At 32.9% G+C, this 19,854-nt stretch overlaps 1 protein-coding gene and 1 long non-coding RNA gene across 19 annotated transcripts in view; one reads left to right on the forward strand and one right to left on the reverse strand.

The window, feature by feature from the left end:
- pou2f1b (POU class 2 homeobox 1b) overlaps positions 1-19,854 on the forward strand; it is a 36,282-nt gene that overhangs the window by 1,120 nt on the left and 15,308 nt on the right. For 8 of the 18 annotated variants that reach the window (XM_087265981.1, XM_087265987.1, XM_087265984.1 and 5 more), the window contains exons 2-7: positions 11,415-11,480; positions 11,810-11,901; positions 13,775-13,954; positions 14,825-14,960; positions 15,044-15,135; positions 17,779-17,952. In XM_087265981.1, the coding sequence (XP_087122107.1) occupies positions 11,415-11,480; positions 11,810-11,901; positions 13,775-13,954; positions 14,825-14,960; positions 15,044-15,135; positions 17,779-17,952 (740 nt within the window). 18 annotated transcript variants of the gene reach the window in all.
- LOC137496486 (uncharacterized) lies at positions 6,310-8,083 on the reverse strand. Its single transcript, XR_015499686.2, has 3 exons — positions 8,024-8,083; positions 7,381-7,428; positions 6,310-6,697 (listed from the first exon to the last, which is right to left on the reverse strand). It is a non-coding gene; the product is annotated as an uncharacterized LOC137496486 (long non-coding RNA).

Here is a 19,854-nt window from a genome sequence, read left to right on the forward strand (position 1 = left end):
ATGGCCACAATAGAAAGTGAAATCTGTTTTTCTTTTTTACTGTCTTATTATAAACAGTGCTAAATGTAATCACAGTCAAGCTGCTGTTCAAAGTGAACTGATAGGTTCAGTTTTTTTGTATGTTTTTTTTGTTTTTGTAAAATTAGTTGTGTGATACTTTAAAGACAAATTAGAAATCATGAATAAATTTTGTTTAATATAAGATTAGCAGTTGAAAGCTGGTGATTTGAGAGTTTGAATTTGCTGTCCAGATTAGAGAGGGATTAGTTAGTTTTTTGAATTGTTAATGTCACACATGGGCAAAGTTGGATACAAGTATAATAGTTGTAGTTAGTGATTTGTTTTGTGGTAACAGAGAGGATTATGAAATCTGAAATATTGTGGTTTGTTTAATTTTCATTTTAGCGATTACCTCATTTTGATTGTCTATCACTGCCGTGAATAAACTGACATCAGTGTTGTTTTGATTTTGAAAGCATCATTCAGATTTTTCCAGTATTTTGTAATTCCAACACAGTAACACAACATTCCCTTTATCTTTGTTAATAATAATTTTAATGTCTTTGGATTTGAATTATGTATCATGTATGGTTTTAATATTAATACTCATATAACTATGGACAGGGATGGGCAGTATTTATGATACATGTATTTCAAATCATAATAATATTTTGTCATTTGTATTTGATAGGATTTGATGAAAATAGGTTTATATTTTTTATCAAAATATTTCAGTGTCTTGTATTATTGTAGTTTCAAAATCCTGTAAAATACTTTGCAAGAAGTCTACATAATATGATGACATCATAGAAATTAGGCCTCTGATTGGTGCTTTCTCAGTTATTTTCCAAAGCTTGAGATCATAACAGAAAATTGATTAAGAATGTGGTCAATGATTGGAGTAGGGATGGAAATTAAGCTTAAAGAAAGGAACAGACGAACAATGAGGGTTTATTCAGGAGCAAGTCAACAACCATTGAAAATGTCTACTAAGACCAGAAATAAATAATGGCTGCATAGTGTACAATTCAACATCAATGCTTAAGAAATGAGATAAAATAAAATCTCAGTCCTGAAGAACAGGATGCGGAGCCTTCAAAACATCTACAGGCTCAGTCTCGGTACTGCACTCAGAAGTGGAAAGCAAAGTGGATTGGTGATTTAGATGGCAAGAAAATAAGACAAACAACATTAAAATAAGTCCTACACTGATGATACCGAAAATACTTCATTGCCTGTTTCAAATGCCAGTAGTCTGTTGGTGCATTGTAGAGTTAATGAAGATGAAAAATGTCTGCCAAAATGTCATAATATATGAAAAACAAATATTTAATCGTTCTTCAGCCTATACAGACAGGTCAAAATCTCCAGACACTCTTTACATGGCAGCAGCTATATATATATATATATATATATATATATATATATATATATATATATATATATATATATATATATATATATATATATATATATATATATATATATATATTAGGACTGCTTGATTTTGGGAAAAATCATAATCACGATTATTTTGGTCATAATTGTAATCACGATTATTCAAAACTATACTGTTAAAGTCAAAATTATTAGCGCTCCTGAGAATTGTTTTTCAATAAATATTTCCCAAATGATGTTTAACAGAGCAAGGAATTTTAACAGTATTTCCTCTAATATTTTTTCTTCTCTGTAAAGGCTTTTTATTTTTATTTTGGCTAGAATAAAAGCAGATTTAAATATTTTGAAACCAATTTTAAAGTCTAAAATATTAGCCCCCTTAAGCAATATATTTTTTGATTGTCTGCACAAGAAACTACTGTTATACAATGACCTGCCTAATTACACTAAATCGCACTTTGAATCTGAATGCATGTATTTTGAAACATATCTAGTCAAATATTGTGTGCTGTCATCATGACAGATCAAATAAATCAGTTATTAGAAATTAGTTATTGAAAACTATTATGTTCAGAAATCTTCTTTCCATTAAACAGAAATTGGGGAAGAAAAGGCTACTAATATTCAGGGGGGCTAATAATTCTTACTTCAACTGCATATATACAGTTATTTTCCACCCTACAAAGGAAAGAGAAATAAATACAATAGAATAAAAATATGAAACAAATTGTGCTTTAAGCATCTTCACTGTACGAAAAACACTTTAGCTACAAAAGTCCTTCAGTCAAGAGCAGAGAGGCATGTTCTCCATTTGTTGTTTGATTAATAATCATAAAAACAGGCGGCAGAGAGATTATAGCGCGCTGTCTCTTTAATGGTTTCTCTTTCACGTGTCTTTTGATTCTCAACTCGTTTGTTTATTACACAAATGAGAGTTAATATGAATAATCACTAAACGCTGCGTTTTGACACCTATTTGACCATTAAAGAGCTCACGTTAAGATGACCTTAGATGTTTGCGCTGACTGCGCTCTGCTCGTCTCAGTGTGCGAATGAGACTGAATGGTGACTGCATGCTTCTGTTCTGCGTGTGCGAGCTGCACACACAGAATCATGCAGTCTTTCGCGCTTTTAAGAGCAACACTTGTACAACTGGAAAGGGGGCGGTAAATGATGCAATAACCGTTTATCTCGATTAATGGTTTTTCATAATCGTTAGAAGTCGAAATTGGATTTTCGATTAATTGCACAGCCAATATATATATATATATATATATATATATATATATATATATATATATATATATATATATATATATATATATATATATATATATATATATATATATATATATATATATATATAAGTGTGTGTGTGTGTGTGTATACACACATATATATGATGCCATTTTATTGGCTATGCAATGGGTGGAAACATGAACAACAGATATAGTACTGTGTTTGACTCATTATCTGCATTAAATTTATCAAATCACTTTTATAGCACATGTGCTGCAGATGATGTAACAATAAAAGTGATTTGATTTGATTAATGGTTTAAACAGTAGGACAACATCTTCAAGACACCACTTGCTCAATGACGTTTGTGCGAAGTGTGTGTGTGTGTGTATATAAATATATTATATACTATACTATAAATATACACAACTTTCACTACTTCTCCCTATAGGTAAATAAAGTAGCAGGGAAATGTTGCTGTCAAACATGGTTTACTTCACTGAGTGAGTTTAATGTGAAGGGTTTGATCAAATAGTCTTATTAATGGAAGGTTAGCAAAGAAATTTCATGCTCCATTCTAAAAGTATTTTATAGTATTTTTAAAATACAGTATTTTATTTTGATACATTTGTGGCTGCTATATTTTGTAGTTTATTTAATACAGTTACAATTGATGTACAGTATTTTATTTAAAAATACATTTCTATATATTTTTGCCCATCCCAAACTCTGGACAGTTTTGTGTTTATTACCAATACCCAGGGTGAGTAAATACTGTAGCAAATGTAGTTAATTTGTTAGTTAAATTGAAAAAAAAAATCATTTAATGCTCTCTTGCTTTTTTTCTTTTCTTTTTCTCTATTTTAAATGATTGTGTTTTTATATATGCATCGGACATCTAGTAATTTGCCCTATTTATTTTTTACATATTGTTACTTTGATTACTTTTATTGTCCTTATTAGTATGGGACATAAAATTGTTTATTTCTCTTTATAATGTTAAATACTGAATGAAACTCCTCTGTGTTTAATATTTTGGTCACACCTGCAACCGTGTAATGTGGATTTTATACAGTTGTTCAAATAATTAACATGGAGTTATATCTTATGCTAATGGAAAAGCATTTCCATCACTTATTCCATTAGAAAGACCAGAGCTAACAGTTGAAAAATGATATCATAAAAATTTGATCACTCAGCTATCTGACCACAAGACAAACTATACAGAAAATGTATGTGCATTTTCTTTAGTTATTCACCACAGGCAGTTATTTGAGTTTGCATTTTAAATGAGCATATAATCATTGTGCTTTGGATGACTCCAGTGTGACAGACCCTTCTTTTAAACTGATAAGATATTCACTGTGTTTAGGGCCTCGAGACGCTGTGACATGCCATAACTTGTTTGTTTCATGTATCTTCAGCTCTTACCTATAGTGTAAATTACCCACATGAGTCCTTATTTTTATTTTTGTAGTAACTGACACTTTCCCAACCTAGTACTGAAACCTCATGGCATTGCACTTTTCTTTATGCTCTGATAATGTGAACATGTTCAAACAGTCCCTTCAGGCTAACAGGCAAACAATGTAAATCATTATAGACTTATAATCAAGTAAGAGCTTCTGACAGTGCTTGAGAATTATGTGGAAATTTGAAGTGACTTCCCTCTTCTTCTTTTTTTTCTTGTCCAGATAAATGGTTTTGTCATTATAGAACAGTTTGAGTGAAAATGATGGTCATCTGTGAATTGTTTTATGTTTCAGCAGTTATCTATGAAATGGTGTGTTGAAGTGTGTCATTTGAATATAATGTTTTTATGCTTGTGTATGATGAAATATTGAAATTTTTGATCCTCTATATTAGACATGGCCAGTAAGTTTCTGATGATATAATAACCTTGGACAAAAAGATCACTGTTTCACAGCATCACTGTATTGTGATTACTAATGATTGTTCGTTCTTGAACGATTCGTTAATTTTGAACAAATCTTTTATGCGACTCGAACGATGAGTCTTCAGGGAGTGATTCGTTTATTCGCGTATGTGCACATTTGTGCAGGTGGAGGTGAAGATTAGTTCATTTTTTGAGTTCTTGAGTTTGAGTAATTTGCCATCATGTAAAAAAAAAAAAAAGACAGAAGCCAGTTAGATGCATTTGGAGCCAGAAAAAAGATTTGATCCTTTCATTTCTTTACATACTGTCACACGATGAACGAATGACTCAAATTCGAAGACTCAAAAATTGAACTAATCATGGTAGTTTCCAGTTCAGATTGTATGCGTTGGTTTAGTTTATATGGGACTATCAGTGTCAGGTGAATGAACAACTCTGATTTGAATACATGTCAGAAGAAGAGGTGAGCAAAGCTAATCATAGACAACACATCAGGTAAACAATGAAGGATTATTTTCTCTTTCTTAGTATATTAGCATTGCATTGTATAGTAGCATTCTAGTTATGAGTTGTTTGTAGTGTAATCAAAGTCAGGGCTAGTTGTAGATGTGTTTGAAAACATCTCGTAACATTTTAATGTTATTTTTGCAAATTGAACGAAATGACTCGAAAAAAGATTTGTTCATTTGGATGAACGAGACTCAAAGAGTCAGCAAAATGATCCGAACTTCTCATCACTAGTGATCACTTCTCCTAAAACAAGTTCATTTTAAATGTCTGAGTGAAAAGAATAATTAAAACTTTTCCCCATTTTACAAAATACATTTTATTTTAGAAAACATTTATAATATTTTGGAGCAGTAAACATGTCAGGCTAAATAATTAAAATAAATCATTGACTTCTGCTCTCTTCATTAGTTTTAAAAACACAGATTTCTGAACTTGTTTAAAAAACTTGCATATATCATAGGAATGGTATCACAGAAAATGTTAATGGTTTCCAAACTGCTGTAAACCTTGAAACCAGTTATCCTCCCATGCCTACATTAACAATTTCCTGTAGAATCTACAGTAACTTACTGGCAGCATTTTGCCAGTAACTTACTGTAAACCCATTAGAGCAAAAATACTGTATTTACATGTACTGCACCGTTTATCTTACTGTCCTATAGTAAAATACAGTTCATTTTATAGTAAAATACAGTGTCAATTACAAAAATTGTTGGTAACACTTTACAATAAGGTTCATTAGTTAAGGCATTTACTAACATGAACTAATCATGAACAACACATGTACAGCATTTATTAATCACACTGTAAAAAATGTTACCTAGATCTAACTTATAAAAAGTGAGGCAAGTGGTTGCATCGGACGTTTTAGGTTGATTCAACTTCCAGCCTTTTTTAAGTATTTTAAACACTAAAACATTGCTTAAAACAAATGCAATAAAATTAAGTTGAGCCAACTAATATTTCTAAAATTACTCAAATCAGATAAACTTACTTTTTTTGTTAAACTTAACTTACTTATACATTGCTATATGTTGACTGTACTTATTTTAATTAAGTATTATGAACTTAATTATCTAAATAAAATTAACCATGCATATTTGATTTAAAATTAATTCAATTAACTTCTGGCTGTAACCTTAGAAAATAAATCTTCGTTTCGATATTGTAAGCACAATATACACTAGGAAAAACAGATAAACAGACTTTCCTGTCAATAACAATTAAATAAGAATGGGAAGATGGATTAAAGACCATAACATGTATTCAATATCAATCAATGTTCCTTTTAATAGTGACTACAAAATAGGCCATTAATGTGGCTACACGTACACAATACATAAATAAAAACATTAATAATACCAGATCCTATTGAGAAATCATCTAAGGCAACTCAGTGAGGAGATTTGCATATTTTGATGAAGATTTAGGATGCATAATGTCCAGCCCCACAAAGAGTCTCTGATATATCTCAAATGTATACAGTTTTGATGGATACTTGAAGTCGAGGACATCGGTAAGTCCAAACAGGAGCCATCATGCATTTGACAGGTTTGGCAAACCTCTGACAGTCCTATGATAATCCAAACTGTGTTGGGCTGATGGCAAATTTTTCCCGTGGGCAGCTGCATGCACCTCTGATTCCTCACAACTCTATTGGTAGAGACAAAAAGAAACAGGAGTTCAGGTGGTTGATACCAAACAACATTAAATAGCTAAATACTGAATAGGAAATAACTACAAGTGAAGTTACAAAAGTGCAGTGAGTGATGCATGGATGAAACACCTTAGTTTATCAGTTAAAAATTACCTTAGTAAGTTACCTTTAGTAAGTTTGGCAACTTATAAAGCATAAGAATGTGCATGCAATTTAGATATTAAAACTGTTTGAGAATGGCTATATGAAAATTATAGAATACAAATTCTATAATTTAATCGTCATCTTCATTTTGCACCAAATTTTGCACGTCATAATACAAATTATATTAAATAAATAAATAAATACATTGCCATTTTACAAATTACATTAAGGTTTACATTAATTTTTTGCTAAAGCTACATTTAATTGACTTTTTCTATAAATTTAATGTGACTGGGAAATGACAGTTCAGTGATTTAGTGTTATCAGTTAGCTTTATTGAAAGACTGACAGATAATAAGAAACTGCATTAGGATATTTTTTTTTTTACTGTTTTTACTGTTGCACACATAAAAAAAAATCTTCAGATATCAAATGTAGGTTAATTCTATGGAGCCCACTATTGTTTGCAATTTTACCAATGTTTTACTTACCTGCAAATAATTATAGCTGTAATTGTATCTAATGTTTTTCTTACCTGGATGTGAAGTTTGAAGATCCACAGGTAACAAAATCACTTTGGTATCTAAAGACCAAGAACATGCATTTTAGAATGAGGTGCATACAGTTTAAATGGTTCTGTAAACATCAGTAAATGTAATTTAAGTTAAAATAAATTGTAAATCTGTAATTTATTCACTATGCAGCATTAAAAAAACTTATGGAATAAATCTCTAAAACACAAACTTTAAGTTGTACTTTCTCTTACGTTAAACACAAACTACTTAACTGTTGCATATGTTTCTGCATTTAATATCCATCCTTAATGTGCTGCTATAACTTAGGTGAGCTAACTTTAGCTAAGTTAGCGCTAACAAACTGAACCCCCACAGCCCGACCGCCCACCAGTGACCTTGTTAATCGGTTCTGTAACGTTAGTTATACCTACTATTTGTTTTAAAACTACTTTCACTATTTTCCTCAATAATATCACTTTTAATCGTTAGCATAAACTAGCGTTGGTTAGCGTTAGCCAACTTAGCTTTCCATGTGAGAGCAGTCTAACTGTAAACATACCTAAGGCTACAGTACAATTTACAAAGCTAAAAACTCACCTGCCTAGCGAAGACAGCAGTTTTGCATGACTTTACAATTATCATTCGGCTACATTTGCAACTTACCGTGTTAATCAGATCCGCTGCTGGGAGCAGTTAATGTCGACCATTGCAGAAGCTGCGTCTGCCTGCTAAATCCCGGGCAATGAAAAAGGAGTCACGCCAAACTATTAAAATCATGTTTTATGAACACCTGCCCACATCGGCAGCTGCTCTAATAAATTGTCTGTGTCAACTCACTTTTATAACATTTATTCTACACAATAACCACGTAAAAAAATCTACTCAAATAAATTGCATTAGTTTTATTCAAAATATACAGTTATATAAAAACTGATATATTTTAAGTAAAGAGGAAGCAAATTTTATTTTTTTGGTATAAAACAAATAAAATTAACTAGATTGCAATTATTTAAAGTAGATAGAACCAACTTTGTGAGTGTAGCACTTTTTACAGTGCATAATTGAACATTTACTAATGCATTATTAACATCCAAGTCCATGCTTGTTAACATTAGTTAATGCACCATGAGTTAACATGTTAACAACTAATTTCATTAACTAATGCTAACTAACATGAACAAATACAGTAGTAGATGTATTGTTCATTGCACTAATTAACATTAACTAATGAACCTTATTGTAAAGTGTGACCAAATTGTTAATAGTGTACTCTATATAAGGGTTTGAAAGGAAATCTCAGTATTTTGGGGAATTCATTTTTTGTAGTGATATTTAAATTTCTTTTTATTTATGATTATTATTGTGCTGATATGTTTTTGGCATGTCATGGATAAATAAGTTTGACACAAATGAAAGTCTCTTAATAAGTGATTCGCTGAATCATTAATTTCATTGATTCATTCAGAATGCTGATTCTTTCAGAAAAGAGGCAAATTCATTTTTATAAATGGATGAATCACTTTATATAAATTCCTAAACATAAATTCATTCAGGAATAAAATACTCAGATGCACAATTGTTGTTTTTTTTTTTTTTGCAACTATTTTATTTGGAAAAACAGACAAAATCAGGCCGTATTGTGTAAAATCTAATCACAAAATATTATCACCTTATTTGATGAACTCTAAAAGCAATGTTACATTTGCTCACAAGCACTTTTGCTTGTCACATGGCTTAACATCTTATAAATACATAGCATATTATTGATATATCACATATTATAATGTTTTTTAAATGAGACCTATTTAGCTCAGCTGTCAGTTTTGACGTCATTAAAAAAATTACGATTTCATCAAAGACAATAAATATCACTGATCCTGACTGCATCCAGTCATTTTTTCCATAAAATGCTTAAAATACCTCTTTAAAAGTGCATAAACCTGAAAATATATTCTCTTTTGAGTATTGCTATTTTTTGCTCCATAGTTTTTAAGTAAGTATGCTTTGGAATGAGTTATCTGCTCAATCAAATGTAACAAACACATCCTATTAAAGACCAAAGTTAAGAGCAGTTTGATTTATCAATTTGTTTTGATGAGGCAAGTGAAATTCTTTTTCATTGGCCCAGCTGAGCCATCAGAAATGTTTTTTAGCATCTAGCCAAACCTGAAGTTTCATTCATAATGGTCTTTAAATGACTTAAACTTGATGAAACCTGCAAAAACGCAGTCTTAAGATGCACAATTGGTGAAACAGAAAAAAACAGACAGCATTGTGAAAATGTAATCACTAAATATTATTTGTAACTGTTAAAATCAATATTAAATTTGCTCAAGCTAATATTTGTGAAAAATGCACTCTTGTTGCATAACTAAATGATGTGTTATGAATATATAGCATATTATAAACATCCCAAATTATAAAATTGATAAAAATTGTAATAAAAATGAGACATTCAGCTGTCAGTTTTGATATCATTAAAATGAATCACGATTTCACCATAGACATTAATAACAATAAATCACTCACCCTTACTCCTGTAGTTCTAAATCCAGTCATCTTTTCCATAAAATGCTTAAAATGCCTTTTTAAAAGTGCATTTGCATAAACCTGAAAATATATTCTCATTTGAATATTGCCCTCCATGTTGCTTTTTCCATTAGACTATTTTGCTCCATGGTTTTATGCAGGTATGCTTCGGAATGAGTTGTCTGCTCAATGAAATGTAACAAACACATCCTATTAAAGCATAGCTGTTTTGTTGGATTATGCCAGTAATCCTGCTTTTGTTTGACCAAAGTTTAGCACTTTGAAAAAGTATTTTAAGTGTCAGCAAAAGTGCCTTTTGGATGGGCTGATTTCTTTGTGCTTACTCTGTCAGATCTTTGTTCTAATATGTAAATTTCTGTCGTAATTAGGCCGAGCTCTGAAAATATCAGTTAATGAGGTGCACAGTTAATCTGGATATGCAAAGCAGACTTCATGTTCTCTTCCAGACAATACGGGTACAGAAGTCACAGAATTTGATCCATGAAGTGTTTGGGCCACAGGGGGCTCTGTGAATAGGATGGTGGAGAATGGCAAGTAATTTACTTTCCCGAACAGCTCTATCCACAACCTCTGGTACTCAGAGTGTATAAGAAACACAACCTGTTGTCTTTATGTCCAGATGCAACCTTGTGTGCTTTGATGGCGTTGACACAAAGCTCACCTTGTTTCACCTAATTTAACCAGCACTTCGTTGGTAATTGGGCTTGTGCGTTGACACACTGCATGTGTTTTTTTTTCCATTCCTCCTTTTTCCTCTCCAAAGCGATCCAATTAATATGCTAATGAGATGATAAATATTTATGAACATTTAAATTAGGGAGAAAGCTCTCGCGAAATGAATTGCTCGCAGGACTTCAAAGTGTTGCTCGACTAATGAAGTGCGGGAGATTTGCATATGGCTTTAATCAGCTGCATACTGATTACGCTTTATTACGGCGCTGCCAGCCGCTCCGCTTCTGTTCCGTTCCAGAATGAAAATGAACTTATTCACACTCTAGTTGTTATGACAATCATGGCACAGCGAGAGTGAGAGAGAGCAAAGCAAGCAAGCCGGGGAGACTGGGAGAAAGGCAGCCACAGTTTCAGCCAAGCTTAGCTGTGCTCTGCACGTGTGTTGTTTTTCCACTCCAAACCGTTTAGTTCTTCGCTTTCGAGAGACATCTGCAGAAGGGGCGCTAAGTTTGTTGTGATGCTCGTAGAGTCGCTTGAGAAGGCAGGTGCAGCAGCTGCCGGTGAGTGATGTTTGCAGTCAGCAGCGATCATTTTAAGCTGTGTTTGCTCGTGTAGTGATGCTAGACGCTTGAGTTGACGTGTTTTGGTTGTTAATTACCTCATTATGGGATTTAGAGATTTTTTTTCACCTAAATATTATTTTATTAGTAACACAAATGTTTTGTTTTTTTTGGGTTGTTTTTAGAAATATAAAAGCTTTTTTTAAAGTGTTGAAGAAGCTGTTTATTTTGAGTAGAGACTGAAAGTCCAATCTTGTTCTGTCTGTCTCCAGATTCTAGAATGAGCAATCCTTCAGAAACAAGTAAATGTGCAATGGAGAGCGGGGACGAAAACACTGGTGAGCTACCCAAGGAACTGTTGGCTTTTTTTAAATGTCGCTTTCATGCATTTCCCTCTCTTAGTTTGCTCAGATCTTTTTTTTTTTGGCCTGTAGCTTTCTTTTACAGTGACTGAAAGACTATCAGTTCCCAGTTTAAGTTCTTAGGGGTCACTTGTGCAGCTGAGGTGGAGCATGTAGGACAATGTCTCTCAATATGTATCAGGGCGAGCGTTTTTTTTTTTTTTAAAGATTGAAATAAGAAAGGCCATGGAGCTGAATAACTTGGTTGAAAAGGCTTTTTGTGTGGCTCGAATCTATTGTAGCATTGACTGCTTTTCTTCTTCCAGGTGCCCAAACAAATGGACTGGACTTTCAGAGGCAGACTGTGCAAACAACAAGCGCAATCACCAACGCACACGCACAGGCCTTGCTCCAACAGGTATAATCTTCTCCTCTGAGCTCACACTCACATTTGCGGTCTGTGTTATGGATGAAAGAGCCATAGGAATTCAAAGATGTCCCCAGGGTCATAGTTCCTCACTTAAATGCCATTGTCTTGACCTGCTCGGGTGGTTGGCGTGTTTGGAGTGACTGCAAAGGCTTTACTCCTGATGTCATGAATTGTTAAGGCTACTTGAATATAATGTGTGAGATTTATCACAAATGTCGAAGATTAGAGATTAAAAGCGCAAATGTTTTCTCTCTTGCTTACAGGGGAAATTATTGGGCCCCTTATGCTAATTAGCTGCTCTGCAGTTGCTCGGAAACAGATGGCTGAGAATATGCAAATCTATGCAGAATTTACATGTACTGCATAACCGTTTTGTTAATTAGCATACCCCGCTCTGCTCTCCGCTTGAAGTCTCAGTAGGCTGCGGTATATTTATATCACCATACGTGAGCATCAATGAAACACAATTGATTTTTGGGGGCTGTCTTCATTGAGCAAGAAAGGAATACCACAATTTTTTTCCTTCATCTATCGAACTGGGACATTTGAACCAGGAGAAACTATTATTCTATGCATTGTGGAACTTGACAATGCCTGTCAGCTTTTTCAGAGGCCATAGGATGTGGTAAAGACCTAAAGGTCATGAACTGAACCGGCCAGCTATAATGTAAATCAAAAAAGTTGAAATCAATTTAGGCTGATTGTTTTAGTCGAAGAAACAAAAGAGTTTTCAGCAGCTTTTGAAAAACTCCTACAGTTTACATGGAAGGATTAAAAATTATTTTGATAAATGGGTAGGATTTCTGAATTTCTATGACCAACAATGCTATTAAACATGTAACGAGAGAAAATAATAATTAGGGCTATAATTTTAGCAACCTCTGTTATGCATTTTTACTATGATTTACAGAAGACACCCACTTAAATGTCATTCAGTGTAGCAGTAGTTTGTGTACCCAGAAATGTTGTCAGACACATTGAGTACAAGTATCATAAAATGACTAAAAGACTGTATTAATAAACCACAGTGCAGGATTTAAGAAAACATTACTTTGCTTTTAGTATTTCAAAAAAGGAATTCACCAAAACCAAAATTCTTGGCTAAAAACCGACATCGAAATAAAAAAAATACTTAATACTATTTATTTATTATTAAGTGAAATAATATAAAGTAATTTTGTAATTCTTTAAAAATCTAACTTCATAAATGTATTACTTTACAATAAGGTTGCATTAGTTAATATTATTGCATTTACTAACAGGAACACAGTGATTTACATTTATTACTATATTCATTCGTGTCAGTTAACAGTAATAAAGTTGTTTATTGTTAGTTTGTTAACTGGCATTGCATAAACTAATGTTAACAAGTAGGAAATTAGATTTTAATAATGCATTAGTAAATGCTGAACTATTATTAATAAACGCTGTACATGTATTGTTCATTATTAGTTTATGTTGATGAATACATTAACCAATGAAACGTTATTATAAAATGTGACCCAATAATTAAACAACATTTGGGGTTACGCTCCACTGCTCTTGTGTTTTGATGTGCACAGCAACAAAATTGGCTTATCATTAAAAATAAATAGGTTTCATTGTGCAGGCAGTGCTTTCTGCGTCCGGTGTGAAAGCTGCTTCAGACCGCTTAGTGGAGGGAAAGTGAAACCAGCATGCTGAACAATGCTGGGCAGTGAGGAGCAGCATAGTCTGTAGCCACAAGGTTTTATCCATTTGTCAGCAAGGATGAATCCGAATAAATGCTCACTTTGAATGAATAAATGTCTGATTAAAGTATTAACTGCCATCCAGAGGAAGTTTTAGTTTTTTTACTGACTTTTGTCTCCGTTTTCTCTAGTTGACTTTGACTCCAGCTCAGCAGCAGTTGTTGCTGCAGCAGGCTCAGGCTCAGCTCTTAGCAGCAGCGGTTCAGCATTCAGCCGGTCAGCAGAGCAGCACTACAGGAGCCAGCATCTCTGCCTCCGCTGCCACCCCCATCACCCAGATCCCCCTCTCCCAGCCCATCCAGATCACACCTGTAAGACACACACTCACATCTGTTTATGCTTCCACTGTTTTAACTTTGCTATTGCTTGTTTTTTTTCAAACTGCATGAATTGCAGAAAAAAACACACCAGAGTTTATTTATTACATTACAGTCAAAATTAGAAAGCTGCTGTGGATAGAGTGGACAGTATATATACATAACCTGCAGTAATATAATATATACTTTTCAAAAAGTTGATGTCTGTGTGTAGAATACGTTTTCAATTAGGTGTATTGCTGTTTATTACTTTGAATAAGCGACACATTTTGTAGTTTTATTTAGAAGTCATGTAAATAATGCTTCTGATATACCTTGAAAAGTTAAATGTTTTCTAAAACCACACATTTTTATTACAATATTCATCAATAATGACACTTTAGTGTTATTAATAACATAAATTATAGATTAAATTACCAACTAATAATAAGCAATACATATGTTATATTATATATATATATATATATATATATATATATATATATATATATATATATATATATATATATATATATATATATATATATATTAATAATTGTTAATTACCAGTGTGACTGTTCAATATTGGTTCGTTAATTCAAATAATTTAAATAATATTCCATTAAATATTTTTATTCTAGCTAATAAAGATGATTAATGCCAGCTCTTAGTTATATAATCACGCAGTAGCAGAAAACAGTACCACATATTGAATGTTTTACTTTGCTGCAGTATGTGGTGACAATATTTATTTTTCAGATTTAGAGCATCCTTATTGTCAAGCTGTGAATTATTTATGGAAGTTGTCTTAACCACAGCGGTGCACTCTGCTATAGTGACAAATACTAACATTTGTGTTTTGTTTGTGTGTGTGTGTATATGCAGCAGTTACTGCAACAGCAGCAGCAGCAGCAGAACCTCAACCTGCAGCAGTTTGTGCTGGTCCAGCCGGGCCATCCCATCGCAACACAGCTGCAGCCCGCGCAGTTCATCATCTCACAGACGCCACAGGGCCAGCAGAGTGAGTCCCATATCTTCTCAGCCACCTCCATTTTCTCCATGCTTTCACAAGTGCAGTCTGTCTGATTGTCTTGTACTAAACAGGTCTCCTGCAAGCCCAGAACCTTCTAACTCAACTACCTCAAAGCCAAGCCAACCTCCTGCAGACCCAGCCAAGCATCACACTTGCCACACAGGTCAGAGCAATCACATTCACCCACTACATTCAGTCAAGAGAGATTTGCATTATGCACTGTATTTTTGTTTTATTCTGTTTTACATTGACTTTTTTTGTGGGGGAACGCATTGTTCGGCCCTGTTTCTGTTAGCATTAATGTGTTGTAAGTGATTAAAAGTGTTCAGCTCACAAACATTAACGTTGCCATTGACTACAGTTTTATTATTATAATTGTTCTTTTGCTGTTTTTGTTGGTATGAATTAGTTATTCTAAGTACAGTAGTGTTTAGCTGTTTGGGGTTGGCAAGATATGGAAATAATATCTACTAAATGTGATGTGAAATATTCACTAAGAGCAATGTTAAGTTCATCAAAAATGTTAAATACTGTAAAACTAATATTACAGTAAAAAAAAAATATATATATATGTATGTATATGTATGTGTAAATGTATGTATGTATGTATGTATGTGTATATATATGTATGTATATATATATATATATATATGTGTGTGTGTGTGTGTGTGTGTGTGTGTGTGTGTGTGTGTGTGTGTGTGTGTGTGTGTGTGTGTGTGTGTGTGTGTGTGTGTGTGTATATATATACATAATATACATAATATACACATATATATACATAATATATGTATATATATATATTTGTGTGTGTGTGTGTATGTGTATATATGTATATGTATATATATGTATATGTATATATATATATATATATATATGTATGTATATGTATATATATATATATGTATATGTATAGTACAGTAAAAAAAATATATATCTTTTTTTTACTGTAATATTAGTTGTTATATTGTTAGGGGTATATGTGTGTATATATATATATATATATATATATATATATATATATATATATATATATATATATATATATATATATATATATGTATATATGTATATATATATATATATATATGTATATGTATATGTGTGTGTGTGTTTCTAAAGGAACAAGTTGTGTTGTAAGTGATTTAGAACCACAAAATTATACGCCCCATATCTCTCCACGCCCCAAATCTCACACACTTCTGAGATTAAAATTGTTGATAAAAATAATTTGATAAACTATTGCAACTTGAGAAACTGATCATGTCGTTTTATCTGAAAGTGAAAGTAAATGCACGTAAAGTTGATTTTGTTTCAGTTTTAAAAAATAATTACAATTAGTTGTTTTGATGTATTATGGAAGTACATTTGTAGGTTTCTTAAATGTGAACTTTTTTGAGCAGTAAAAACTTCAATTCCATCTGTTTTCATCTGTCTGTCCAATGGGATCAATTACTGGGAATTCTTAGGTTATATTTTATAAATGGTATACTATAATTCAAATTGGTACAGAAAAAAAATCTCAGTGCTTCTATTTTTTTTATTAATATTTAAACAGTTTCACATGTTTTTTTAACTCATCAAAAAGAGCTGAGGTGGTAATAACTTGTTAACAAAAAAAATTGTCACTTTATTTCAAAGTATTTCAATTATTAGGACATAAATAAAAATATACCGTTATTAAGACACAAATAAAAATATACTGTTATTAAGACAGTAGTTGGGTTTAGGTATTGGGTAGGATTAGGCAAATAGAATAAGATCACGCATTATAATTGCTTTTATAAATACTAATAAACACTAGTGAAGGTACTAGTGAAGGAAGTTAAACCAAAAAATTATAATTTGTATTTTTTTAGGTTTTTCTATTTATGTTTACATTCATTTATTAATAAGAAGTGCATTAATGTCCAGCAATAAAACAGTGTTGGATAGAAGTACATGGAGTAATAGAAAACATACTTAATATTACACTACCCTTTTAATTGATGGTTATTTATTTTGGAAGCTCTGATATCCAAATAAGTAAATCTGAAAAATACTTACCTGATATTTTAATAATCACTGCCAAAAAAGCAATTACAAGACATTGGTGACCTCCCGAATCCCCAACAACCCAAGAAAGGCTAGAAATAGTGTATGATATATATGTGATGGAAAAAAATAACATTCTGCCTTCAACTCCAAATCAGTGTATTTAGAAATATCTGGTCCAAGTGGACTGAATACATTAGGTTCATCCAATCTTAATAGAAATCTAAAAATATTACTAACTAATTCCTATTCACAGAACAAACATATTTTAATTTACGTCCCATTGCCCTCCTTCTCTTTAGATATTTATAGCTGATAATAATTAACTAAAGTTGAGCAAATAACTAAAGATTCTACCCTTTCTTACCTATATTTAGTTACAATTTTATAGTTACTATTTTTTTTACATATTTTATAAAATATATTTTATGAAACTTTTGTTTTGTATCGGTTCTGTTACTTTATAGTTGGTAAAAAAGACTTTTATTTAGCAATAGTAAATGTACACTCTCTTAAGTGAAATCATCGTAGTATTTATTGCTACTAAATAAAAAGAAGTGTCTTATGAGATAGTAATTAAATTAAATAATAAATTAAAAATGTTTAATAAAATGTTTTCTCAGATCCAGGAATGAATTGAATATGAAAATCAAACCACTGTGCTTCAGTCTGAATTGGGCAGTTGTTGTTATTTTTTCCACATTTATGTCATGGTAAATTTCATCTTCCATTCTTGATCATCTCAATAAATGCATCTGTATACTCCACTGCTCAGCCTGCGACCCCCACACGCACGATAGCAGCGACCCCCATCCAGTCCCTTGCTCACACCCAGACGACACCAAAGCACATGGACACACCAAGCCTGGAGGAGCCCAGCGACCTGGAGGAGCTCGAGCAGTTCGCCAAGACCTTCAAACAGAGACGCATCAAACTGGGCTTCACGCAGGTAAACCACCTTCACTAGTCACTGATGAGCAAAAGTATGTAAGATTTTAAAGAAAATGTTTTTCAAATAATTCGAAAGTCATCACAAACGATGATCTGTGTGGAACCATTTAATCATTTAGAGGTCATGTTTTGTGATAAATTTCGAACTATTTAAAAAACATTTTCCTTCACACTTCTGTATCATTAAAGACAATTGTTACGCCTGTTTCACACCGCAAGCGTCAGCGGCGCGTCAGCGGCGTGTCAGCGGCGCGTCAGCGGCGCGTCAGCGGCGCGTGAGCAGAGCGTGAGCAGTGCGTGTGTTTTCGGCGTCCATGTTAACAGATTAGAGCTTTCATACCGCACGCAGCAGCAGCGCGTCAGAGCGAGGCGTGAGCGTCGCCGAAGCAGCAGTGCAGTGATAGTTTCGGCGCTGGGTCTATTTTTGACGCGCTGCTCACGCTCAATTAAAGTGACAGTGCATTGATAATGACCAAAACACATTGAATGACAGTAAAAAGTAGCAATTTTACCCAATAAATGCGTTAATAATGTCAAATGGTTTATATATAGTCATTCAAATGAACTTAAAACGATTTAAAACGGCAACAAACATTTATTTAGGCCCGAACTACAAAACCAAATGTAAAACAATTTTACTATCAGTTTTGCTTAAGTTGCACACTAGTGTTGTAGGAGAGGGGAAATAGAATATTTACGGGAATTGTAGTCCATAGCGAAGTGTATTGTGGGTAGTGTAGTTCGACACGCATGCTGGATGATGTGAGCTCGCTGTGTTCTGTGCAGCTGAGCAGAGCAAGAAAGTTTTTATCGGCTTTGTTTTATGTTCACTCGAGTTATTCCTACCGGGAGCTGTTTGCACAAATTGCACTCTGAATCTGACAACACGAAAATAAGTAAAAGAATGGCATGCATTGGTTACTTTCGTCCGTCTCATCCTCTGCACGAGCATGAATTAACGAGCTGTTTTTCTGCTGCTGGACATCACTGAAGCGGAGAAAGTAACACTAGTTTGATCATGTATAAATATCATTATAACTATATTGTATAAATATTATTATAACTAGGTCTACAGCAACCCTTATAATAAAAAACAAATGACATGATATCCCAGGCGATTGTCTTCTGACTGTAGACGCTTCTTATATAAGTTAGATTGAGAAGCATACAGCACTATTTGATCTATAGAATTTGTAAAATAAACATTTGCCGGTTAAAGAAACAGCATAGGAGGGGCCTTGGTGCAGATGAAAAGTTTGAAAAGTGTATTTGTATATAGAGAGACATGGGTAATTAGATAGAATAGACAGAGATAGGTTGATCTCTGCAGCATCTGCCGAAGAGCTGCGCGCTGCAGACGCAGCTGGTGTGAAAGGCAAACGCCTGCATGCTGCTACTGCTCGACATACGCGCTGCTCACGCTCTGCTCACGCGCCGCTGACGCTTGCGGTGTGAAACAGGCGTTATTGTTCATTGTAGGTTGTTGTGGTAATTGGCTATGCTAATGCAAACATCATAGTTTTTTTGCTGAAAGGTTTATTTTAAATTCAATGTTATTAATTCCACCCTCTCTTCTCATAAACCTGGATAAACAAGTCACAAAAAAGTCCCGCTCAGGATCTTTAGCACAAAAATGTAGAACTGAAAACAAATAAAATGTTCAAAAATTTAATCCCTGTTCAATTGAAGTAAGAAAGTCACTCATTCTTTGTAAGCAGTTTACTTTTTGTTTTAACAAATTCTAATTGCCAATTAAGAAATGTAAAAACTTTAATATTTTTACAAGTGTTGGCCCAAGATTAATCGTGATTAACTACATTCAGTATATTTTATATATTTATTATGTATATGAGATAAAAACACATATGGAAACTAAACAATACAAAACAATTTTGTTACA

Source organism: Danio rerio, chromosome 9, assembly GCF_052040795.2.
Source record: "Danio rerio strain M-AB ecotype USA chromosome 9, GRCz13ab, whole genome shotgun sequence".
NCBI lineage: Eukaryota > Metazoa > Chordata > Actinopteri > Cypriniformes > Danionidae > Danio > Danio rerio.